The 26,376-nt window shown below is 38.6% G+C and overlaps 1 protein-coding gene across 1 annotated transcript in view; it reads right to left on the bottom strand.

Annotated features, from left to right (window-relative positions):
* SORCS2 (sortilin related VPS10 domain containing receptor 2) overlaps positions 1 to 26,376 on the bottom strand; it is a 521,698-nt gene that overhangs the window by 220,989 nt on the left and 274,333 nt on the right. Inside the window, exon 3 of the mRNA XM_057365256.1 lies at positions 8,296 to 8,395. Coding sequence (XP_057221239.1) covers positions 8,296 to 8,395 — 100 coding nt within the window. The remainder of the gene's footprint in view (positions 1 to 8,295; positions 8,396 to 26,376) is intronic.

Here is a 26,376-nt window from a genome sequence, read left to right as displayed (position 1 = left end):
TCAATCCAGAATTACAAACAGGTAAGCAAACACATTCATCCCTCTAGTAAATGTCACAAAGAGAGTGGAATAAACAAAGTCACTGGAATATTTAATTTCCACAATAGTTTAAGAGTCCTGTATAAATGCTTGTGCMATGACATGCAGATTGCAGAAGCTCACTGGTTTAAGCATCAGTTTTACTCCTGGCGGAGCAGGGCGTCAGTAGCCCCAGGGGTTCTCAGGGGGGTGAGCACACTGCCAGMCCTACAAAATGGCCATGGCAACCATTTAAACCCATTTCCACTATGCTTCCATGCCAGCTCTGGGGGAAAAGTCCTGCTGCATCTCTGCTAGTGGTCGAGCCAGAGAAGCCTGTGTGGTCAGCATGAGTGAAGCTGAACAGCTGCAGAGAAGAGAAGCAGAATTTGACACATCAGTAGACTGGAAAATGGTAGCATAACGTGAAGTGTGGAAGCTGGGACTCATACCACCATTCCATCACTCAAATGAGAGGGAAACACACAGCTCTCCAGAAAATGCAGAAGATCCATCAGCAAGCATGATCAATGTTTCAAACACACTAAACTATTCTTTTGGGCTGTCTGAGGAATACACCCACTGTACACTGTCCTTGCAGACCTCCTGAATGGTATTCATCTCTCTTCAAATTCTGCTTAGGAATTTTCATTTAATCTCCCTAAAATGGACCTACTGGTAGACTCTGAGTTAAGATGAAAGAATTCCCAATTTCCTCCCTTCTCCAACATGGGGAACCTTGATACAGCCTCTTGGCATGTTATAATGTAATACTTTGGCAAAAGTAATCTCAACATACAGGATAATTGCAATTGATATAAATAGTAGAAATTAATCACAGAAAACCCTCATCTTGCCTGTGCCAGTTTAATAGAAACCTGACTCTGTTCTATAGACTTACCTGTACCCATTTCATCCAAGCAGACTTGGCAATCAATTAAATACTTGAGTACARTAAGAGGCTTGTTTCCAATCCTTTACCATTTCCTCTTTTCAATTATCTTTTCTCTCTTTTCTCCTGTTTCCTTTTGCAAAGATTCAACACCATTAATGCAACCACATCTTCCTTTCTAGTTTTATCTGTGACAGGGTTCATGCAGATTAAGTAATGCTCTTATTCACTCTTCACATGGACACCTCCTCCCTTGGACTCTATCCCGTATGTTTGATTTGCCTCCTTGTTATATTTAATTCTGCAAGTTCCATATTGCATCAGAAAATCTTTCAGGATTATATTTGCCTGGAAATGTATAGCCTTTAAAACAGAGATGTGCATGAACCTTGTAACTATTGATAAGAAGACTGTTGCAGCTTTTGCTAGGACACAAGGTATTATCTGACATGCTGGAGAAAAGCCTCATTCAGGTCTAGAGACCTACTGCAGACAATTTTGGTTGATTAGCTGAGTTTGTTTTTCCCCTTAGTTGTTATCTCAAGCAGAGAAGGATTTCAGAAGGACTTTCAGGTCAATGAGCACATGGCCAGGCTGCACAAGGGAAACACAAGACTTGCTTGGTGTCCTGCACAGCAAATCCACACACCCCYATCCCCTCTACATTTTCCTCTGCCATATGGCTCAAATTTAAAATTGGGCCTAAGTGTAAGAATYTACATTTTAAAATAATGAGCTTTGAAATGACAACCTGGTCTAAATTTTGCAAAATAACCTTTATTTTCAGACATAGCAAATCAAAATCCCAGATCTTAAACCCCCTCTGGCATGGAACACTGTGCATTTCCATTCCCTCTGACCAGCCACCCCCTCAGCAGCTCACCCTCCCCCAGGTGCTGAGGGCAGCTTCAGACCTGCTTTCTGCTGCCTGCTCTTGATTGACTATTCCTATTTCTCCGAGCAATGACCCCTGCTCATCATAATAGGATATAAAACCTTGCTGAAAATACGATGCTTGGATTCCTTCTCTTCCCAGAATTACTGGGAGGGAAATGGATGTCTCTCAAGTGCAGAATCATATGCACAATGGTCTCTTAACWGTTGCTTGGAGGTCTTTTCCATTTTCACATAAATCTTTTTTATGCTGTACTCCCACTAACTAGTCATTTTATTTTTGGCTTCACTACAGTAAACTTTAAATTAACATTACGTCTTTTTGGTAGTTGTTGGTCTGCTTTTATGACTAATGAGTTTTAGACAGGACATTCATAAAAACAGAACAAAAACATCTATAATGAGCATACTGTAAAGACAAGCCTATTTTTCCTTGGAATAATTGTATGCCTGAGCACAAAAGAATGCAAAAGTTGCACWTTAGGCTACAAAATCACAGTGGAAGGTCAGTCTCAAAAAYTTCARTTGAGATCTCTAAGCATCAAATGAATTCTAGGATAGAATAATAACACAGAATGTCTGTTCAAGCATGCAGCCATTAGTTCACACACCTTCTACCTTGATGAGCAATTATCCTACAGACTATGGGAAACCTACATGCTGGTTATGCCATTCCACTGTGCACTTGAATTGTTAGGTTTTTTGGCTTGGCTGGTTTTTGTGGGTTGTTTTCTTTCTTTTTTTTTAATATGAAGTGCAGCCTTTAAAGACAGTGCACTTCAGGTGCTGGACTCTACAATATTTATTGGTTCCAAGAGAGAAGAATTGGCACAAGAAAGTTTTAGAGGTAGCTTCAGCTTGCATGGTTCAATATTTCAGTAGCCATGCATTCAAAAATGTATTCAAAGATRAACATGTCATGATCAACAAGAGCTCGGGATTCCTTTCTAGCTCTGCATATACAAGAACAAGATGGAGAAATGCACAGAAAGTGTTTTGATGGAAACAAAACCAAACCAAACCTTTCTCTGTCACACTGTGTAGGAAAGCTCATTTGTAATCTACTGGTTAAGAGAGAGAATATTCTCAAATAAAACAGTAACACTGCTCCTWCCTTTGACTTATTGAAAGGGTTACAACGAGTCAGAATATGACAATGATATAGGAGTTACATATTTTTTATGCAGTCCTGTTTACATAGCAAGTGTGAAAAAGCCCTGGTTTCTCAACCCCAGCAGAAATCAGTCCAGCTGGAAAGCTGTGGCTCCTATCCTCCATGTAGACATAAATAACTCAAATACTTCTCTAATAGCCAGGCTCYGAGCCATTGTTTCATCCACAGCTTTATTTTTCAACAGTTCCACTCTCTGTTTCTCAAAGCTTTATCCTATTTTTKCCACATATACATAGTCACACCCCATCAAATAGCATCCATCAAATCCTCCCCAAGTATGTCATGGGTCTGGTGGTGCTGGATGAAYCTCTGCTGTGGACTGTGACTCCAGCTAACAGCTCAATGAAGGCTCTGTTTTAACCTACTGCGTTCCACTTGCATTTAGCAGCTTCCTGATTGTCAACGAGGCAACTGCTCATCAGTTGTGTGTGAATAAAATCTGGGATTTCTGCCCAGGACTGCTTCCAATAGCAATCTACCAACTAGCAAAGAATGGGTGGGGGAAAAAAAGCGTTGATTATTTGACGTATTTCTGGTAGYATTTGGAAAATCTGAAGACAAACTGAACAGTCCTGGACAGAAGTCTTAAGCAAAATGATGCAGTCAGGTCACATTAGTGCTCTGATGCTGCACCACTGGAATAAAACTGAATGGTGACACTGCTTATAAGGAAAGGACACATCATGGTAGAGATCTCAACACACAGACTCATATCCTGTAATTTCACAGGGAAATCTTCCCGAAATAACTTCTCACCTTATTGAAAGGAATATTCCTTGGCTGACTATTAATAAAAGTGTAAGATAATTCTGCTCTCTACATTTGCAGATGTTCTGGCATGGTCTCTAAGGAAACTGATATTTCAACAGCATTATTCCTTACAATTTAGTAAATTTAGTCATACAGCATTTTGACAAATTCCACAACCAATTTTCTACTCTGAAAGACAAATGTCAAAATGATGTAGGACTGCATTTACCTGTAAGTGCTTACAAACATTGCTCAAGCCAGTTGCATCTTGGGAAATGCTTTTATAGCCTGGCAAATACACTTTTGCAAATTGTAATTCATACTATTTAAATTATCAGGAGTTAAAATAGTGTATAAGAAAGCCTATATCCTTATTMCTATCTTAAGTGTTCTGCCTTGTTTGTCAAGCAGGAATACATGCTTGTCACCTTGGCTTTTATTTTGGAAAAACATGCAGCAATTGGTTATTGTGACAGCTGGGAGAGATAAGTGTTCAACCCATTTAACTAATAACTTAGTGTATGAACAATCAACATTTATTTTCTCTTAATATCAAAAGCCTGGATATAAACTGCTTAGCTGCCTGTTGTCCAAAAGCATACAAAAGGAAGGATGGATGCACCAATTGCATTAGCATGAATTAGAATTAAAATATGCACTGAATGTGAGGAAAAAAAAAAATCAGTGCCCTCATTCAGCTCCTCCTCAGCAACACTACATAAAATCAAATAATAATTTATACATCCAATATGCCCCAAAAAATGTTCAATATTTTGTTGATAATTTAGGTTAGTGAAACTGAATTGTGATAACTTTTTTTTGTTCTGTAAAAAGAATTTACTTTGTTTACCTGACTCCAGACTGACACAATGGAAACCCRAATCCCATACTCTACAGACCACACACATCATACTTMCAAGTCACAGTTAAAATGTTGGTTTGGAAAACAGGGAATACAAAGCAAATTATTTCTTGCAAATGGTACATTATCAGTTTCCTGCACCATTTGACGCTATCAGCATGTGCTAATTACTGAAAAGGAGATAATTACATAAATTCTGTTGTTTAAAGTGCAGGGACATCCCTTATCACTGCACAACACTTCAAGGCTGCATAGGGTAAGGCTATTTTATGGCACAGATCAGTGAAAAAGTGCTTCAAATGGAGAAGTTAGCTTAAATAGCAGGACTCCCCTTCACTACTCTACTGCTTTCAGAACTGTATCAGTGTCTTTAGTAGCTGGATCATAGTACACTAAAACCGGACAGAGTGCAAAGCTTTTAATAAGGCATCCTTAGGAAGTGTGAACACTTAATTATAATGTGMCCTTGTCTATTACTCTGCTGTTTCATAGCATTTAGGGTGATGATYTATGATCCCAAATGGTCATTTGCAGGCAGGTGAAAATGTTTTCTACTTGTGCAGCTGGCTGACTGCATTTCAGCTCAGACTCACAAACAATACAGCCACAGTTCACACCTCCATCCCATGATTTCATCAGAAAGGTCCATTTGGAGCAATACACAAAGCCCTCTGAAGTCCTACCCTCAGAGATTTGCCATCATTTCTTGTCAAAATTGTGGTAACTGCAGCAACACAATCTCTGCATCAGAGTTCTGCTGCCTTCAGCCAGAAAAAGACAGAGTGAATGAATTTACCTCAACTGTCAAAAGATTGTGTAGACATGACCTTGATACAACTCGTTCCTGATTCTTAACTTAGGCCTATGAACAGTACTCATCACAACTTGTTCATACAAGATCAAGAGAAAAAAGGAATGTACCACTTTTTGAATGGATGCATGGGTTTTATAAATTATTTCCACACGTCCTCCAGCTAATTCAGTCCCCRACACTCCTATATTTTACCTTATAATCATGTGGGGGTTGTTGATACAATCCCTTTCCYATATAGTACTGTGTGAAAAGGATGCTGTTGTACTTTTTGCATCTGCTAATGCACTTCTTCATCAACTGTGTTATTTTCAGTACATCTTAAGAAAATGCAAACTAGAGCAATTCACTGAAAACTTCCAATACAATTTCACATTTACTGCACAAAGCCYACTTAGAAGTCCATTGGGTCTGTCTGGTACAATTGCAGCTCACGGAGTGGAGGCAAGTGAGTGAAAGTCCAAGCTGCTCCAGGAGCTGGAAGCTATGAATTGCAGAAATAATGTCAATGCCTGGAGATACCTGTGTTTCTCCCTTTACTGCAGAGGGAGAGAGCTTGACCAGAAACCTAAATTTTACAGAACTTAAATCAGGTGTTAATGCTCTGATGACACTGAAGTAGGAATGATGAGCTTTAAATGTGCRGTATCTATTCTTCCACAGATGAGGACTACCCTACTACAATGGGTAAATGAAATGAAAGCATAGAACTATTTTTAATATGTGAAGTATTAAAAATCCCCATAAATGTCTTTTATCTTTGCTTTCATGCATTTTCCCAGTCACTAAATGCTAAGTGGTAGCAGGGGACTACTTATGCTTTAAATATAAAGTGCATGCTCAGTTCCAGTACAGTCAGTCTGCACTCCAGCTTCCATTTTCAGCACATTTCAAAAGATTTTATCTGGTTGAAGAAAATCCATGCCATAATAATCTGAAGTCTGGAAACATCAAGAATGAGTGAAACCCTGAGATTTCTGCTCAGCTCAGAAAAGGGAGGCAGAGGTCTAAACATTCTATTCCACTCCAGTGCAACTGTGTTGAAGCAGACAGACGGGGAGATGTGTTCCTCCAGAATCCTAAATAACTTGTGTAGATCAACTTAGTCTTACCACCCTAATCAAATGTGCAGCATGTAAAATTTCCCTTTATAACTGACAAAGCCCTTACAACATGAAGACTTCCCTTTTACCTTCCACTTGTGACTGCAACACCTCTAAGACCAGTCTGAAGCTGTTGGACAAAGCATGCACCCCACTGCTTTCATTATTTTTGTACCCCGTATGCATCTGCATATATATTTGCATGYATTAATATATCTCCCTCTGGCATCATTTACAGGCCCTAGAAATCCTTTCTGCTCTGCTGTTTTTGTTGTTTGTATACTAATGAACAACATCTTCATAGAAGCAAATCTCCCCATAAAAATAGCATATTTATTGACTCAAAGTGACTTTGTGTATCAGATGGATTTCAATATGATATTACTTTACTAAGCAGGGTTTGTATCTCTAAGAACTTCAACTTCTGAAATTCAGTAGAACACACTTTTTTTTTTTTTAAGGTAAGATTAACATGAGGGGTTTTGTGAACACTGGTGTGTCATTCAGGCTTGAATGACAGTGATCTTACTGMACAACTGGCACAACCACATTGTCACTGAACCCCTGTGCTTGGGCAGGCTTTGATATTGTAGCTGATGGAGCTGGGAAAGATCCTTGATGGGGCTCTCATCCATCTCATCCTTCTAGCTTTTGTTCCAGAAACTGAGATGGGTAAAGATTTTTGGGTTTATTATTTTGCACTTTAAACCATCAGTAGATCCTATATCTGAAATACACAATCTGAAGAAACTTTGTGCTTGGTAGCGGTTCCACTTCAAGAAACAAAAAAATAATGTCTGGCTTTGCAGCAGATTAAAAATATAGTACCAAGYTCAGACACAGCATGGCTTGGGCACAAAAACTCAGTGACAATTTCAAGAGAAGTACATTATATACTTAATCATCAAGGCAGCCTCACTGAGTCCACTGATTTTTGATTAAGCAAAACAGACAGGCAAATACAACAAACATTGTTCTTCCAATCAGTGACCCCTACCTGAAATCAGTGTTCCTGTATTACAAGAGTTAAAAGGCCCTTAGAAAGAGAAAATTCTTATTTCATGAAAGACCTACTGTATTTGTGCTTCACACTGTACTTCACAATTCTTGCCATTTAAAGCACAGGCACTTGGAAGGCACAGAAGGGCGGGCTGTTACTGTGTTTTTTCCTAATAATAATTCTTTCTGTTGCTTCTAACATAACATCCATTGTAAATACACTCAGTGGGTTGATCTCGCTCTCACTTAAAAAGTCCACTTAATCTTCCCAGCTTGCAGGAAAAGAGTTTTGTTTTGCTAATGATGCAGGAACATTTCTTAAGAAAGTTTAAAGGAGAGGGGTTTTTAAACGTATTTAATTAAGGTTTTACACAGGATAAACATCATTATSAATGACAGCCTGCCCAATCCCTGTACTTTATATTAAGGAACATGCAAAGAACCTTGTGCATCAAGGATGAAGAGGTTGAACGTTAGTCGCAGAGTCTAATGGGATTTGTGAAAACCTAAAGAATTTCCTATATCATTTGTAGGGAAAACACTATGAAAGCTTGATTTCCAGGAGTCAATAATCTCATAAAGCTTCAGTGTCCATCAGGGTATTTTTTTTCTTCTCTGTATTATTCAGGAACAATAAATATCCCACTTCTGTATGTCGCCAATGCACCAAAGGCAATCTTCACCATTGTGAAAACTAGTTCCCTGTATTTTGAAAACCTGTAAAATACACTCCACATAGCTGCAGAATCTCACCTGCACTACAAAAAGTCTTTTTTTCCTTTTGACACATACCTTTTTTTTGTTGGTGGAACAAATGTAGAAATTGTCAATAACAGTGGGAGTCCCAGGCTGTAGATTCAACTTTGTGTATAATGTCCCAAAATCTGAAGACCTGAAAGAAATCAAACATYTGTAAGTGCTCTCTTCTAATGGCTTCAGCATTGAAACTCTGTGAAGAAAACCCCACTCTGTGCACCAACCGTCCATTTTCAATGCCTCTCTGCCATCTTTTCGTTCTTTTCAGTGCTCATTAGCTACCAAAAGAAATCCTCCATTATTAAGAAAATTAATCTAGGATTGAAAAAAAAAAAGGCTACTTCTGTCTGTATTTTGCAGTTCTGTGCAGTGCTAGTTTATTTTTTCTCTGCAGTGACAGAATCCTGACATGTACACCTTTCCATCACCACCCACAAGGTGGAAAAAAAGAACTATGAAGAGGACAGGCTCATTGGCAAGTACTAACAGCACCTACTCAGCTATGCAGAAAAAGAAAAGTTGACTTTGGAGCTTGCTGTTGTGTAAGAGAATAATTTGGCCTGAGATCTGGAAGACTCACATTAGACCTCTAGCAGAATTAGTACTTGAAAAAGGTTTCACATCCATCCCTCCAGCTCTTTTTCAGAGGAACACTAAATTTTGAATGAATAAAACCAAAATCAGTAGCTGGCTATCAGTATGTCACACACACATCTCCATGAGTATTTCAAATGTGGGCACACTGCAGAATTTGCTCCATATTTCTGAAAAGCTGGCAGTGAAAAATGGCATCCATGCTCTGCAGTTGTATTGCCAATGTCAATTATAAAAAGATCAGAGAAGTAAAATGTGAGTATAGGATAAAGTTAGTGAAATTCAAAGCAAGTCAAATCCAAATTTAAATCACTTTCCATGAAAGATTGCTTTTTCTGTTCAGGATCAAACTGTACCATACACACCCTCCACATTTCATTTTGCATTTGGAAAGGGACTCAGACACATSTAAGGCAATTGTCCCTTGCTCACCAAGTAGCACTCCCTAGGACAGAGAATGGGTGTGAGGACACTCTATGCACCCTTTTCTGTCACTGGAATAACAAACAGGGCTGAAGGTAYCCTGCCCAGGAGCTCATCATCATTCAAACAATTGGGAGCATTTAAAAGCTCTCATGTCCAAGAGAACCAAGGTGTGACTTCTGTCACTCCCAGTGTGACACTTCACTGCCTGTGCAGTGATTTGTGCCCTGCAGCCCCTCTCTACTGTGCTCATTGCTCCTCACCCAGGGCAGTCCCTGCTCAAGTCTGTAGGATCATCACTGAGTGCAACGAGAGAGAAAAGTGAAAACCCAAATCCCCGGCTGAATGTGCACAAACTGACAGGCAGCCCCCTGCCTGAGGTCTGCTCCAAGCCACGTGAGGCAGGTTAGTCCCTGAGGGGGAGGTGCCCACAGGAGGCTGCCATGAACATTCCACCTTGTCTGGTGCTACCTGAATGTCGCTAAAGTCAGAGGTGGCTCCTATGCTTTCACCAATCCAGCTTTCCACAACACACAAGAACTTTCAGCTGCAATCATGGAGCTGCTTTCCATATCTTTGGCATCACAAGGCATACACTGATATGCCTAGAACAKGTCCTAAGGAATATTAGGTAAAGAAAGGTTCATGTTTACCTTTTCTCCTTCTCTACCAGTTAAAAAGTTCAACTGTTCAACCCAACTCAATGAAAACCATACAGCCTCAAGTTGAGAGTTTGACCATTTTATAGCATTATCTGAATATATTTGATCTGGGGTCTTTTTCCTCCCATTTTTCCCCTCTTTGCCTGCAGATAATACAGCAATGCATTAGAGAATTAATGGAATCACAGCAATTCAATGTTGACAAATAAATATGTAGATACCAAACACGTACAACTGCAGTGTACTGGGTGTTCAGCACAGAACTAATTAAAATTCTAAGGGGAATAGGATGGACGGTGCTAAACCTAATTTGCCAGCGGCACTTCACAAAAAAGAAATTAAAGTAAAAACTTAAAATATCAACTTCAGCCAGATGTACTGAAATCATGCAGAACAAGAATGTATGATGAAAACATAACSTAGTCTATTCTCTTTGAGGAAAGAATATCAGGTTGGTGGCTAGCCCAGTAATAACATCCTGAAATAATTCTCTGAACCTTAAAGATGATTYAATTTACTTTTAAGAGGCAGTTCCAGGATTAATACAATGGGACCACTGGAGAGTGACACTGTGGGAGGGACACTGCGGCAAATGTGTCAAGGTGTGAAAAGAGTACAGGCAGGAAGCCCAAAGAGGATAACTAAGTTTYGAGATAAAACATTCTGGTCCAAAACTTTTCCTTCTAATTCTCATGACCTACACAAAATACTGCAAAAAAGAATGGGGTTTTAACAAGCAGAATGCACTAAAATAAATGGTATTTTCAGACAAATTTAATAAAACTATACAATCAAAAATCTGGGTTTTTTCTGGTACAAATTAGAAATTTCAAGGGAGAAAAAGAATCCAGTTCCAGCCTGGGAAAATAGGCTATTATATTTCCCTAAAAGCACACCATGCCTAAGCAGGAAGACTGCAACCGGAAGAAGATCTGTGGATCTACAGAAAAATCTATTCAGACTTASAAATCTTTTTTACTATAGCCCAGACTTGAGAGAGCCCAGCAATGTCAGCTATTCTTTGAGCCATTCACGAACAAGAGGCCATAGTTCAAGGACAACATTTAAGGAAGGAACTGTGCAAAATAATTGGTTTTCCAAATCTACTATAATTCAGAGAAAATAGGTCACCCTGACTTTTTCACATAAGATATAACTTCCAGCTTCCTGACTCTGCATGTATAAAGAACTAACATTTTGCAGCATGCAGCTAGAACAGAAGACCCTTTAATTGCACTACTGAGCTACAGACAGGGCTGGGGAGGATGAGYTCTAGGATCCTCATGCATGCCTATTTGAATATATTACAAAATGTACTTTGTACCAAATTAAGGAGAGGAGAAGCCCTTTATGGTTTTCCAGACCTAGCAAGATTTTTTTTTCTTTTTAGGGACCAAACTCATGCTGTTTTAAGAGTGATAAGGAGACAGAAAACCCCCACATGAGTCATCTGTTTTAATCAGCATAAACACATTCTCTTTCCTCCCTAACAAGTAATGAAAAGATATTTCAAGTTCTAATGGTAAGAGGATACACATGTAMCTGATGAGAAGAGTAAAGCTCTCTCCAACAGTGTGGTTTATTTGCAGTGGCAGCACAGCAGCAGAATTCCATCAACCAGAGCCAGTAGTGTACAGTTGCCTTTGTAAAGAGGGGCCTGAGCTGCAGTTCTGAGTGAGGTGGACACAGGAAATTAGACCTCTGGCTTTTTGTGAGAGGATACAGCAAGCTGTGTACAGGCCGCTTCCTGCTGCTGTACCCACCTGTGCACTACAGGCTGCAGATGAAAAGGATGCTCCTTTATAGAGAAAAACTCAGTGGGGGATTCACAAGAAACACATCTTCCAGTACTCAGGTGATAGAACCATTGGATGGTGGAACAATATGATTACTCATGTAGTGATGCAGACAGAACACAACCTGAGCCTGACAGAGCTTGTGGCTGGGTAGGAGCTTCTTTGGAACCGTGTACATTGGCTGAAATACATGCCTTTTTTTTTTTTTTTTCTTTTTTTTTTCATCTTTACAGAAAAATCAGCTGTCACTCTAAGAACAGCATGTTCTTAACAGTCCTCAAAATCATACAATAATATTACAGCACAGATACMATTAGGTCTCTTTAGCTTAATATTGTGAGCTCAAGAAATAGTTGGGAAAATTTCCACGTGGTAGAGAATTATACCCTGATGAAATCAAACTCCCAAAGCCCCTAAGCTCTGAGTAAATTTGGGTCTCATCCTCAAAAATGTAACTTTTTAATATTTGACCTAAAATAAATCAGTGTCTAACATAATTTGGAACTGTACCGAAACATTGGATGTGGACATCTTCCAACAGAAATATTGATAAAGAAGGAGAAATCTAGCAGATACCAAAAGAGACATGAACTAAACTGCAAATGCCTGCCTAAACTTCACTATATAGCTTCACTATACAGCTCTCCCTTGGTGACTCACCTATCATTCAACATTGCTCATTGCTGCTTTTCCAGGTTATATTTACAAGTAGATTCTAAAAATATATAGGAAACATTAATATGAATATAGTGGGATGAAGATTAATGAAGATTATCTTAGAGATGAAAATTGCATTCCCAAGTCAAATATAATACAAAAGGAATGCAACTGCAAAAAAAAAGTTTCCTTTTTTTTTTTTTAATGAACTGAGGAGACGCACTAGAAAGAGAATGGTTGGAACACTTAACACACATGTTCATCAGATTTCCTCTACTTTTTCTTTTTGAAGACTAACTCAGTGTAAACTATTCTAGCCAAATCAGCCATATAGTACAAGCTCCATTAACTTAAAATCCTGGAAAACAACAGTGAAGAGATTTCAAATTACTCATGGATTACTTAACTGCTGAAACAAAAAAAATGTATTTGAAAGAAAGAAATACAAAAGATCTGCTGGTTCAGATCACTTGTAAGTTGTTAAAAAAAAAAAAGAAAAAAGATGCATGTTACAAAATCAAGGAAGTGTGGATCTCTGCATAAAACTCACTCAACTGCTTCCCACTTAATTTTCTCCAGACTATATTGCAAATGTTGTCTTCCCGCCTTCCCCTCCTTTCAGTCAGCAGAGCAGTCCAAGATTTACAGAATGAACTCTAAAATGCAGGAGAAATTATTTTAGGCTCTTGCTCTATCACAGACTTACATCTAACAGCAGAATTTCCTTTGTGCTCTGGTTCCTCACTTGAATAATACAGACAACACTGTTGACTATACCTAATATTATCTGTAAGGAAAACAGGTATCTATAGCAGAGCAATGAAGAACTGGCTGATGGAGTATCTAAAACAGATCCATCAGAGGTTCCAACAACAAATGCCAGGACAAACCCACAAACACAGAAAAAAACAGGAACATCATGAAAGAAGTGGAAAACTAACTCATCTCTTCACTTAAACAGCACAGAAGACTTCAAGGGCTTTTACATGTCCAGTGTGGAAATTGCAGAGACTTTGGTTAGTGTCGTAAAATCCTTTCAAACAGAACCAAAAACCTCCAAAACCCCAAAGCCTTTCTTCAGAGTACAAACACRTTGTAACATTGGATTCCAACACCCAACTCATATATTGAGGAATTCAGGCAGATGAAAGTTTCTTCAAARGCTGTAGAAGAGTAGGACTCCTAGCAATCCAATTAACACCCAGCAATCCAATTAACAGATTACTCATCGGCTATCAGCTTTACTGGAGTACTTTCTGGAAATACCTCTCTCTATTTTCCAGAAAGTTGAGCCTTTTGGAAATTACACATTTTTCCTCCCAAAACCAAAAATATAGAAATAATTAACTTCCTTAATCCAGTTTTATACAAAAGAATCAAWGGTGTAGGCAAGTGGTACCATATAAACATTTTAGCAACTTCACATTTAGGTAGTAGAGAGTTTACCTTCTTTTCCCAAAACCACTACAGAGATGAACATGTTCTGTTTTCACTTATCAATATGTTGCTGATATCATATATTGATCACATATCTGATAACAGATATTTTTATGAGCTCTTGGTAATCCCAACTACCTTTTTAGCTGAAGGGGACCTGTTCTGCAATGTTCTGTGTACAGGACAGGGTGCAACTTTGCATTTATACAGTTATACAGACTCCTGCCATTGTTTAAAGGTATTAATGTCCATATTTACTTGATTGCAAATTGCTGACCTAAAAAATTCCACTGGGAAAAAAAAAATAAAGAAACCAAAAACCTGCATTTGTATCAAGTGAAGACTCAAGGAGGATCGTCATATAAACATCACATCTTCTAGAATTCTGCTTTCATTCAATGCATTAAAAACACCCAATTCAACTGGCCACAGCAGGAGAGAAAACCAGTCCCTCTGTAGGCAATAACAAAAGCCAGGATTACTGTGCCAAGGGACTTTAAGGAGTCAGATCTTTCCTCAGGAAGTATGGCTGCTAATGTCACAGTGAAAAATAAGACATGACCATATTTAGCAACGCACTTAAAAATCACAGAAGACAAATGCTAAACAACACCACACATGGGCTTCTGCTCTCACAGTTTGACAGCCAGGTCCCCTGACATGGTAGCGAGCATGGCTGGACCCCAGACTGGCATGCCAGGCTACAATCTTCCACCCTGATGCTGCAATTACCTTTGAAGAAAGTGTTTTGAAGGCCTCATTTTCCAGAACTATCCTGTCTCAGAGCTGACCGGACCCAATGCTTTGCGCAGTACAGTAACCATTCACATTTTCTTTTGAGAGAATATTGACAGTGATAAACAGAGCTCTTTGTACAGATGGGGTTGTTACTTGATGGAGATACATGAATTATATAACATACTTACGAATTGTATCATTTTTGCCCTTACTAGTATCTTCTGTTATGCATTTATCTGGTACTGGTTTCGGTTAATTGTTTAATTTGCACCATGCACACACACACATGCTCAAACTCCAATAGTTAACAACTTTATGTCTTTAGCATCTACTACATCTCTTTCTGTGCTGTATTTAAACATTCCTACTCTGCATATCACTGTATACCATTACAGTTATCTTTTGCAGCCCTTCATTAGTCCTTCAATATACCACAAACATCCTGCTCATTAGCCTATAATCACTCTGCTTATCAGTTACATTTTCAAGCTCCTCATTACTTTGCTGCGCAGCTCCAACAATTAGCCTTTATATTCTACAGGCTGACAAAACATCACATTAGCTTCTATTAGCTGCAGCCATCTCCTTTTCTCTCAGAAACTGTTAGTTTAGGTTAGACACCTATTCTGAAAGTGCTGCCTTGGTGCATTAATTCCATCACCAACACACAGCACTTGCTGACAGYACGTCTTGGATGGTACAGCCTGTAGCCATGCTTGCAGTACACAGATACTTGTGATGAATCCATTCAGCCATGAAACAAGCAGTGTCACAGTGACAAAGCAGACTAGACACTGCCAGGAAGACAGGGTTATGTCTTACTTTTGCAAAAAGTAAAAGCTCTGGGTCATTTCTTCCTTCTTMGCTTTGCAGCCATGGCAGGGCTGGGGCACGCGCTGGATCACGCTGCCCTCAAGAGGCACAGGGGCACATTAAGGTGCCTGGGGGCAAATTAAAAATTCCCCACAATCATTCAACCCCAGCTATTTGTTCCTGTTAAAATTGTTGAAATTATTCACGTTCAAATTAATGGTTCTGAAGTCTTGCTTTTAGATTGTTTCAGTAATCCTGTTTACAATCTGCCTCCACAAACCGTTCTGGTGACCTACATGAAGGAGTAGAAAACAAAAACRAAATTGTGGGAAACAGAAAAAGATCAATTTACCACACTTTCTTCATTGAATTCAATGTATTTTGTAACTGTTAGTATGGAAACATTTATTCCACGAAAAAGCCCTGTAYAGATTTAGTTTCAGCAGCTGCAAGMTCCAAGAATGGRGTGTATCACAGAGCATTTGGGAGGTTTGCTATTTGAGAGACTTAACAATTTAATTAACTCTTCAATTACTACCTACGAAACACATTAATACTTCCTATGTTATGCTAACTTTTTTCCCCCAATTTAGATAAACATCTTTGGGAAAAAAAGTTTGGTTTAGTTTTGATGGGGAATTTTTTGTGTGGTTTTTTTTTTTTTTTTTTTTAGTTTAGGAAAAAGTCTTTGTTGCTGAAATGCAATTTTCCAAAATTATGCTTACTAACTATATTGCCAGAAGTAGAAACATATATATATCACTTCCAGCATGATTTCTCTTTTATAAGTGTTAGGAGGGGAAATGAGTAATTACAAAGGAATTATTTCTTATCTCACATAYTTGTGTTCTTTGGGGAAAGGAAATGGCTTAAGAATATTTTTTTTTTGAGGTTTTCAAGGAACATTAAARTTTTCCACCATGGAAAAATGCTAGGCATTTCCCACAGCCAAGGCTTTTTATTTAAACCACTAAAAACAGCTGAAATATTTCTGAAACAACTTTATTCTCAGTCAGGCAGCTTCTTGGAAGGCAAGGAACATGTTGGAATATATGAGAGAATTTGGCCTTGTGCTTTCTTACCAGAACAGCAAATTTTCTTGTAATCATTGGATATAACTGGTTGGAATGGGAACATTTATAAAATTTAAAAGAACAGATAATAATTTAATAAATTGCATATGCACATTCACATGCAATTATCTGTTCCTCTAGCAATGGGCTCTGCCAACTATAAGAGCCTTCTATTCACTCTTCAGTAAGCAGAACTCTTTTTTTACTTTAGTTGTAGCAGTTTTTGCTTTTGCTGCTGAAGTGCTGACCTCTATTTTATGATTGCTGTAGGGGAGGTGAGAGGGAAAATGAACTATATGGCCATGTTGTAGAACTTTATAAAAAGATAAATTAAGTCAATGTTTTGTCAGTAATTTGACTGTGGCATTCTGCACCTGAAGCCAAAAGCTTGGCAAAACTAAAGGAGTAACTGGACTTTTTAAAAACAAATAAAAATTCCAATCACAAAGTAAATACAGAAAAATGGACTCTGGAAATATATTAGAGACCCACTGTTGCCTGTTGTGAGTTTTCTGGCATGCTTCTCTGAAATGGCAAGTGCACATCTGGGATGAAGACTGGGCAGTGCTCGGATGCAGCTCAAGTTCATCCAAGATATCAGTTCCCACRTCCCCAGTCTCAAATGAATGATTACTTGAAGTTATTATAATTGCATCAGGAATGAAACTTTTATAAGGATGTCTTAAGCATTGTTTTGAATTCCTCTCCTTCCAATAGAGTTCACAGTCCATGTCAAAACCATCATCTGCCTCATCCATGTTTGCCCACGATGTGTCTGAATCACGAAAACCTTCAGATGGTTAAACAAAATCAGGCTCTCCTAACAGACTTATTTGCTAATGACCCCAGCCATAATGTAATCCCTTTCTACAGTTGCTGAAGGGGCTTTATTTACTTATTTATTTATTTTGTTCAGAGTTTTCAGCAGCCCAATTTCCCTTAGAGTCATTCTCCTGTAACTGCAGTGACACCTGTGGAGGCTGAGCCCATCAGCTGTAGTTTGGCCTGCTGTTGAACTTGGCAAGCCAGCAGCACATAAAGCCCCAGCAGATGTTTCTGCTTTAATAGCAGCTCTTTCAAACTCTCRGCCAGACATAAATCCAAAATAGATCCAGAAAAGAGACAAAAAGTGCCACCATCATGGCTCTTAAAATTAGGAGGCAGAGCTAGCCTTTTCTGCAGGACTTTGAGAGACCATTAGCAGTAGAAGGTGTTGCGAAGTGTTCCCATAAATTATGCTGACAGGTTAAGAGGGCCAGCCACGGCAAATGCAGCACATTTTGCACTGTGTCACAGTTTGCTGGAAACATAATCTAAGATAAATACACGCATTTACACAGGAGTTTCCAAACTAAGATCACGTTTTATAGCAACAAGTACAGGAAGCAGCCAATTTTATGGCCGTTAACACCTCCACATGGATCTATGGTGCTTCCACACCATKCTAATGACCATTCCAAAAATAAAAYAGTAARGCAATGATCCTTGGTAGAAGGAATCTTCTGAATACATGCWTTGCTGGATCTATTTTCCTAAAAGAAAGCTGCACTAAGAGTGTATTCACAGCTGCCACTGTGTTTTATGGGAGGGGAGGTTGATATATACCAGGGTGACACGCTAATACATCCATTCACTTGGTGATGACTAACTGCCCCTAACAGAAGCTTGGTCCACTATAAATTATTAGGATGTAATTTCAAATGCAAGTTAAAACAACCCCCACAGAATAAGAATAGTTCTCTGCATTCAAAATAACTCAAAGCACTGAAGGAGTTGAAAACGTCAATCACATTCCTGCCTGACATTAAAGGAGACTAGGAAGAGAAAAAAGTGACCCAGTGTATAAAAATGAGTTATTTTGCAGAAATGAGGGTTATTACATGTTCTCCTGCTTCCCCTATCATCTACTACGCAAGCTCAGATGGAGCTGCCAGTAGCTGATGTAGCTCTGAGGCTGTTGGGGGTGTCTGGGCTCTCTCACTGAGGCTGGGACAGCAGAAGATGTGCTTCTTCCTTGCAGGAGCCTTGTGATAGTTGAAGGTCCCCAGGAGAACAGCTGCAGATAGAGGTCAGCAAATTTCACAGTGTCCAAGAGGATGGGAAAGATCCATGGGATGATAACGGCAAGTTTGTACATTATACACAACTCTGAGGAGTGGAAATACATCAGTGATATATCTCATGGAGATAGAGGCAAGCAGGAATCTCACAAAGCTCAACAAAGTGAGGTAGAAAGTCCTGCACCTGGGAAGAAATAACCCCATGCACCTCCAGAACAAACTGGAGGCCAACAGGCTGGAAAGCAGCTTGGCAGAAAAAGCCCTGGGGGTCCTGGTGGGCATCAAATTGAAGCTGAGCCAACAAAGTGTCCTTGCAGCAAAGGCAGCCAGGAGTGTCTCAAGCTGAATCAGGAAGAACATTTCCAGCAGGCCCGACAAGCCAAGAGGCAATGGACACAAACAGAAATACATTCAACGCCATTTAAACATAAGAACCTTTTTTTTTTTTTTTTTTTTTTTTTATTAACATGAGGGCAGCTGAACAGCAGAGCAGGTTCCCAGGGAACTTGTGCTATCTCCATCCAAAGTCTACTGGACAAGATCTAGATCACAGTGCTTCGATCAACGAGGCTGGATTCAATGATGTCAAAGTTCCCTACCAATCTCAATCAATTTGTGATTCTGCAGTTACCAAAAGTTACAATACATAATTTGACTTGGTTGAAGACACTGTGCAACAAAAATAGCTTTCTGTAAACAATCAACATAGTTAAAGCACCACCAAGTCATAGAAGGAACTTCACTGCATATTTGCTAGGAAATCCATAACTTCATAAACTAAAACCAAAAGCTTTGTTTTTATGCATTAAGTTCAGCAGAATTGAACTCTGCTTGGAGTGTGCTGGTTCCAAGGAAGTTCCTAACTGGCAGCACTGCTGGTTAAGGCAACAAAAAAATCTTTCACATTTACTGATAAGAAAAGTGCTTCCAACATAGGGCCTGCACAATCTCTGGATGTGAAGTCTGAAATTATAGTTGTATCCTAAACWCTACACTTGCAGTCTGAAAAGTGTCACAAAAGCATTTTATCTAAGTGTCATTTTGCAGTCATACAGCTCATTCTTATTCAAGTGCCCAAAGCAGTTAAGTTTAAATGAACAGGAGRAAAAAACACCTGATTTGCCCCAGGAAAGCACTTTTTTTTTTTTCCTTTTCTGCTRTTGATTCCACTCTAAACCACCACTTTGGGGAATTTAACCTATGACAGCTTTGGCAAACCTTTTGGTTTGGCATTCAAGCYTCCAGTTCATAAGGAAAGTTCAGCATGACACCACTACTCTACAAATAAATATACACATCCCAAATTCTAACCACTAGTGCCACAAGACATGTTTTATTAAGTACCTTTTATACATGGCTTGGAAACAAGCTTGACTTTACACCAATAAATTAAAACCCAACATGCCARCACTTGGGAAGAGACCAAGACACATTTGCTGTTCTTATTTCCAGATCATACCCACTCCAGGGCAGTCTTTTTCAAAGAAATCCAGACTCCAGCAATCACTAGAGAAAGCAACAGTAAGGTGGTCAGGAGGAGGCACTCAATGCCTACTGCCCTACATTTGTGRAAAATCCCATAGAAAGCCACAGACTCCCATCTGCTCTCCTAATAAAATTGTAGRATCATTTAGGCTGGAAAAGACCTCTAAGATTATCAAGTTGAACCATTAGCCCAGCACTGCCAAATTCACCACCCAAGATACATTTACATAGATAAATATGTATAAATTTCTCTGTAATATAAATATGTGTAAATTTATATGTAAAYGTATCTTGTGTCCAGACTGGATCACACTGGATGTCCAGATATGAATTGACTTGTTTTTTTTCACTGAGACCAACTCTCATTATAATCATGAGATAATAACTAAATGAAAAAGCTGCCCTATATCTTAAAGACACAGATAATTTCTCAATTGTTGAATGCATCTGAAGTCCTTTATCATGTAGACATTTTATATTTTCTCTAATTTTTAATATCCTGTGCTAATAAAAATCAGATATTTGAGTCACAATTCTGTTGTTCCTATATATTATCTCAGAAGGTAAAGGGAATTCCTTCTTCCAGTGCCATCTGTCTGACTTTAGTCTRTGTCCTACTATTCAAGTGAGAGACTGGCTGTATTTAACATAACCATTTATTAACCTGTCTGTAACATCTAACCCTGTAGGAAAAAAATGCTACCGAAAATTTTAGGAAATGAAACATAGTGGTACCACAGGGCATGCTAAGAAATGCCAAAATCTTTCAGCATATTGAAAGGGGAAAATGACCTAACTTCTGGGCATGTATTTGCCAAATGCATCCTGAGTGAAGCTTGCAATAATTGAAATAATTTTTTTAATGTTTGTAAATAATCATCCTGAAATTATCAATACTAAAACATGATCATTTGTCAATTAAATTTAACCATTTTGCTTATTTTAGTTACTTAAATATGTGTTGTTCAGAATATTTCGGCATAATTAAWTTTTTTTCTATTTCTAATTTTCAGAAGTTTTAAACTGAGGAAGAGCTACTCCTACAGGAGTTGACCATATTTCCAGGTCATATTTAACAGTTGTTCATCACTGACTACTAGTCCAAGGATACCAAAATGGACATCATGCACATATATTTCCYAAGACAGACTTTTGTCATGTTCTGATATCTTTACTTTATTAAGAATTTGCTAGTAAAACTGATTGATAGGTAGTCTTATTGTACGAGGAGGATGTGTCATTCAACTCTTTGACCTTGTCTTCACACTAACAGTCAASTGTCTTTGAAATCTGTTTACTTCAGAATTTACAAGAGCATTAAAGACAGGATGTCAGCACATCTCATGTTTGAAAAGATCTAATAATAGTAAATGAGTTTGGACAGTAGGGTCATCTGTGACGTACTTTAAGAAAGAAAGACAAATTTCATTCTTCCACCTTATAGTTAAAGACAAAGCTACTCTTAAACCACATTTCACTTTTTTTCTTTTTTTTTTTTTTTTTTTAAATAAGGAACAGTATTTTTTGAGGCCAAGAGAGACCACATTACATGATACAGAGAAGAGCCATACTGTCAAATATAGGACTTGACTCAGCAGACACAAAACACTGTCCAGAAACAGTTACAGAACCTAAAAAGCTTATTCTTACCTCTTACTGAGCAAGCTCTGGGCATGTTTGAGGAGCAGCCTCAAAGCTGATTCGCTCTTTTGTCAGGATATACAACATATAAAACTGGGTTATTTGTGCCTCTGTCACTAACATGGAGCTTGCATTTCTGCACTTCAGACTCACAAAAATGACACAGCTAGAATGAAGGAGTGTCATGGAGGAAGGAAATACTTTCTAGTGGTAATACTTTCCTTCCTTCATTAGCATTATTACATTAAAAATTACATATGGCAATCATTTTATTTTGTGTTTCCTAAACATTTGCATTGCTGCATAACTGTGTCAGAAGGAAAAGCGATCTTTTGTTCCAACTTAGAGCAGAGTGCTAATGATGCCAAGGTTGTGGCTTTGACCCCTGTACAGGCCACTCACTAAAGAGCTGGACCCGATGATCCTTGGGCCCCCTTCCAAGTCAGARTATTCTGGGTGTGAATATTGTTGCAATCTCTTTATTTACCTGCTCACAAATCCATCTATTCTACTGCATGAGATTAGTAAGAGTAATACAAAATATGATAATAAGATGACCCATCAAATCCCATAGAAATTGCCCTCCATATCAGTACTGTCTCTTCAGGAATGGGCTAATCTAGCATAACAAGGAACAGTCACATCACATCCCTATTTGCATTGGCCACATATGGGCTACACGGCAGCTACATGTGGATAGCATTTTGATTAGCACTTCAAGTTTATAATTGCTTTTTTTTGTTATGGATTTTGGTTCTGTCTCAGATTCTCCTAATATTTTGCATATTTTACACAGATAAATAAATAGGCGTTCAACACCACTGAGCTTCAGATGCTTCATATCCCCTTAAATATTACAAAAGGTCAGAGAAATTTCTGGATTTGTTTCAAYAAAGCATTAAAATAGAACGAACTTGATACTTGTAGCCTCTAAGACACTAAAGGATGTAAATGTGAAGCATATTMCCATACAATCAAAGGAAGCTGTAAATAATTATAAAAAGAAGTAAAATAAGGAGCAGCTTTAAGTCACTTAATCTGTTAAGAATGCAAATTTTAAGTAAGGGATATTAGCTGATGATTGATAAGAAATTTCAAGTGATCCCAAACCTTTAAGTTATTCACACTGATATTCAAAATGTAATTACTTTCAAACCACATAGTAGAKTTGGATTAATGGAACAAATACTTTAAGAGTAATCCATGAGTCATGMCTACTTATTATTATGAGGTTTGGATTAATTATCATTTCAACTCTGTGGCTTTACTAAATAACAACAACAATAAGTAACACCACATTCAGACTCTCATATCTTTATACATATCCTGTCAAGTATAAAAGGAAAGAAAAGAACATTTATGTTATATTTTCAATGAAATGCCTTAAAGAAAATACAGCTTGGGTTATGCAGAAAGCATATAGTAGGTAGATTTTCCAGGAATTAGTTTTATGCTTTGCAGCTGTCTCTTCAAATTTTTAGATACAGATTTGGGGAGAAAATATCTTGTCTTTTTTAGTAAATGTGTCAAATGGCAGAGAATAACGTGGGAGGGAATTAGTTCTGCTGCTCCTCAATCCCTCRAGCAGCAGATACACAAAGGCAGAGTATAATGAAATAGGAGGAGAGCGGCATCTTCCATGCCATGTAGTGAATAAGCAATACTGCAAGGCACACAATTACTAGAGATGAATGTGRCTGCATCATTAGACCTAAGGTCCTGAGGAGGGAAACATGATCTGTTATCCTCTGCTGCCCACCCTATCCCTGCTTGTTACTTCCCTCAAGCTTCTCCCCCACCCCTCCCAAGTCTATGAGCAGGAAAACAAAATTTGCCTTTGGAGATGGCTGACCTTTAGTAACTGCATTTCCAATTGTTATTGCAGCACTAATTGCACATACAATCTTTCTTTTCTACCTATCTTTTCTTTGCCTTCTCCACCAGAACAGCATTGGGTTTTGCTACTTTTTCTTCCCGTTTCATTCTTATCTTTTTGTAGGGATTACACAAGACTCAGTGTGTAGCACAGCAAGGAGAGAGAAATGCATTAGTCCTYATTTTGAAAACTGGACATGCTAGGCACAGATTTCATCTAAATTGGAGGTACAGCATCACTAACAATACTGATAGCRATGTCAGGCATCCTTGGACAAAGTMGAGAAGGCCTATTTGSWTTTGCTTYGGAATTTTCTCTTTCCGTATAAGATCASTTGGTGTCAATTTACTGCGCCATCTCAGAGAAGAGAAGACAAATGCCTTAAATATCTATCTGCTATCTGCAGGCAACTGGCTCAAAAAATGTTAAATAAGAGGATCTCTGTCAGAATATTTCAAGTATCACCATATGCTTCTGAGTGAAAATAGCACACCTGCAGTGTAGTTCCACATCTCAGCTGTGAAGCACTGGCCCATGGGCTTGCACACCTCACTTGCCACTCTCAYCACCCTAGTTTCCATTATAACAGAGAAAATGTGAGACTGAGAATGGTGAGRCAAACGTCAATATTCTGCAAAGATGCATACAGGAAGGGAAGAGATGCTAAGAGCCAGAAAACAGTCCATCCTTAAAGATCCCCAATAAAAAGGCACCTACCTAAGTAAATCACTTGGAATCAAGCACTGTGATTTCTATCTATATGAACACTAAATTCATCTCAATACACCTGTGTATCACAGTAAACTGCATTATGTTGTTCAGACAAATTACTGTTCACAAAAATATCAAGAATATTTGTGAAGTAACTCTCAACCTGTATCTCATTTGGTATAAAATGAGATGTTTCTTTATGCTCTGTCAGAGCTCAGGTAAGTTTAGTTTTGCCTGATCAACTTGTGACTTGTAGAGTCAGAGTCCTTAATGTTTGTGATTATAAATTCTGACTGGCATCCTCAAGAGTTCTGTAATGTATGGYTAAAATGTATTGATTTGGAAAATCCTGCCATTTCCTGAAGTCTGTTTGTAAAAGATGCACAAAAGACAGGTCTAGACAGGATTGAAATAAATTCTCAAACATGAGCTAATATTCTGTTAAAACAATATTCTGTTGCTTGACTCAAGCAGAACAAGGGATTCAATTGTGTGTGTGGCTTCTTTGATGTCCTGAGTCCCAGCACAAGGCTTGSCTCCCCAGCCTGCTGCCACATGCTTCCTGTTTGAAACCAAATTCAATGGCAATCTCAAACTCACTCAAATACAGAGAAGACTTCCGAGGGAAAATTAATTTCCACACATCCTCTGGGCTGCACCTTCACTGATTCCATGATGGCATTGTTTGGATTGTCAGTTAATCCTCACTGTGGGAGTAATGTTACCATACTGTCCAAATTACACCAGCCACAGAACAAAACAATGCCAGCTCCTAACCTCAGAGYAAACACCTGCAGACAGAAGCAGAGGACCAACACTGGGTCCAGTCTGCTCGTAGAGAACAGCTGGTTTAGAAAAAGAGCAATATGAAAAATGGAATGGCACCTGTATGCCATAAAGTACATGGTGACAATTACTATCAGGGCTGATTGTTTTTATATACCTCACCATGAACCCCAAATACACCTAGGACTTGGCAGAACTTGCAGAAGACAAGATCTGCTGAGAGCAGCCCTTCTCAGTCATGAAGGTTTATCACAGGAGCCAGAGCTCCTTGTCTCTTTGGACTCCAGAGGAAAACCACTTGCTCATCCAGAGACAAGTAACTGTTCCAGCACTATCCTTCCATTTCTCTGCTGATGCAGAACAATACTTTCTAACTTACCAAGTCATTCTCTAAAGAGTCCTTCAAAATGTAAATGTTAATTTCCTACTGCCATTTACTATAGACAAGCTTTTATAAACACAAAATTTCATCCTGAAATTTGCTTATCCAAGTGGTTAAAATCATTTCAATTGAGGACATGTTCCCATCCAAAGAAAAAAAGTTATACCCACAATAAAAATCACTGGTTCTCCTCCCCAACAACCTGAATCCATCTCAACAGAAGTGTGCAGGGGGAGCAGTTGAAGAGGATTTTTAGTTCACCTCACAAACCACTGGCAACAGAGCTTTCTACCCTTGAATGAGTCCCTCAGTTAATCTTTTTGTACTGCATATGCCTTCAATAATGCATATTCTTTTGCCTAAGCACTCCCCAAACGCATTGCTCCTCTCTTTGGAACTAACAGTGACTGAACACAAGTATAAGAGGTAATTTGATGGAAYAGAAGTGTAAAACAAAAGTGATGTCTGCTGCATGGAGATGCAGAACTATCATTGTACCTGTCCCAACAAATCTATTCACGGAACATGTGCTTCTTTAGATGGTTGCACTTCTGCCTTTTTGGCAACGTTTTGCCACTAGAAAACACCCCACTGTCAATATTAACCTTGGAATTACTTGGTCTAATACATTTTGGAATACTCCAGCTTTCATAAAGATTTGAAATCACTATGGAAAATTGCAAATGCCATCAGTCAGTACCTCAAACATTTCTTAGCTCCTCTTCTTCACATACATTTGGTGAGTGTTCACATTTATGTAGAAACGTTTTCAAGTGGAAAAGGCTGTACCATGTAACAGTCATATAAACCAAGCTCTAGCTATGGCCCTGCAGGTATGGCAATGCATGATGCCCATATCCTCCACAGTGGGCTCCTGTTAAGAGCAAAGACATCAATGGCTTTTCTTTTTCTTTCAAATGGATGTCAAGCTCAGCAATAAAGGGATCTGATTTCAGTGTTCTGCCTTTAAAATGGAGCTGACA

Source organism: Malurus melanocephalus, unplaced genomic scaffold (assembly GCF_030028575.1).
Source record: "Malurus melanocephalus ecotype Western Australia unplaced genomic scaffold, MMel_1.1 scaffold_50, whole genome shotgun sequence".
Classification (NCBI taxonomy): Eukaryota; Metazoa; Chordata; class Aves; order Passeriformes; family Maluridae; genus Malurus; species Malurus melanocephalus.
This window is presented reverse-complemented; position numbering and strand designations above follow the sequence as displayed.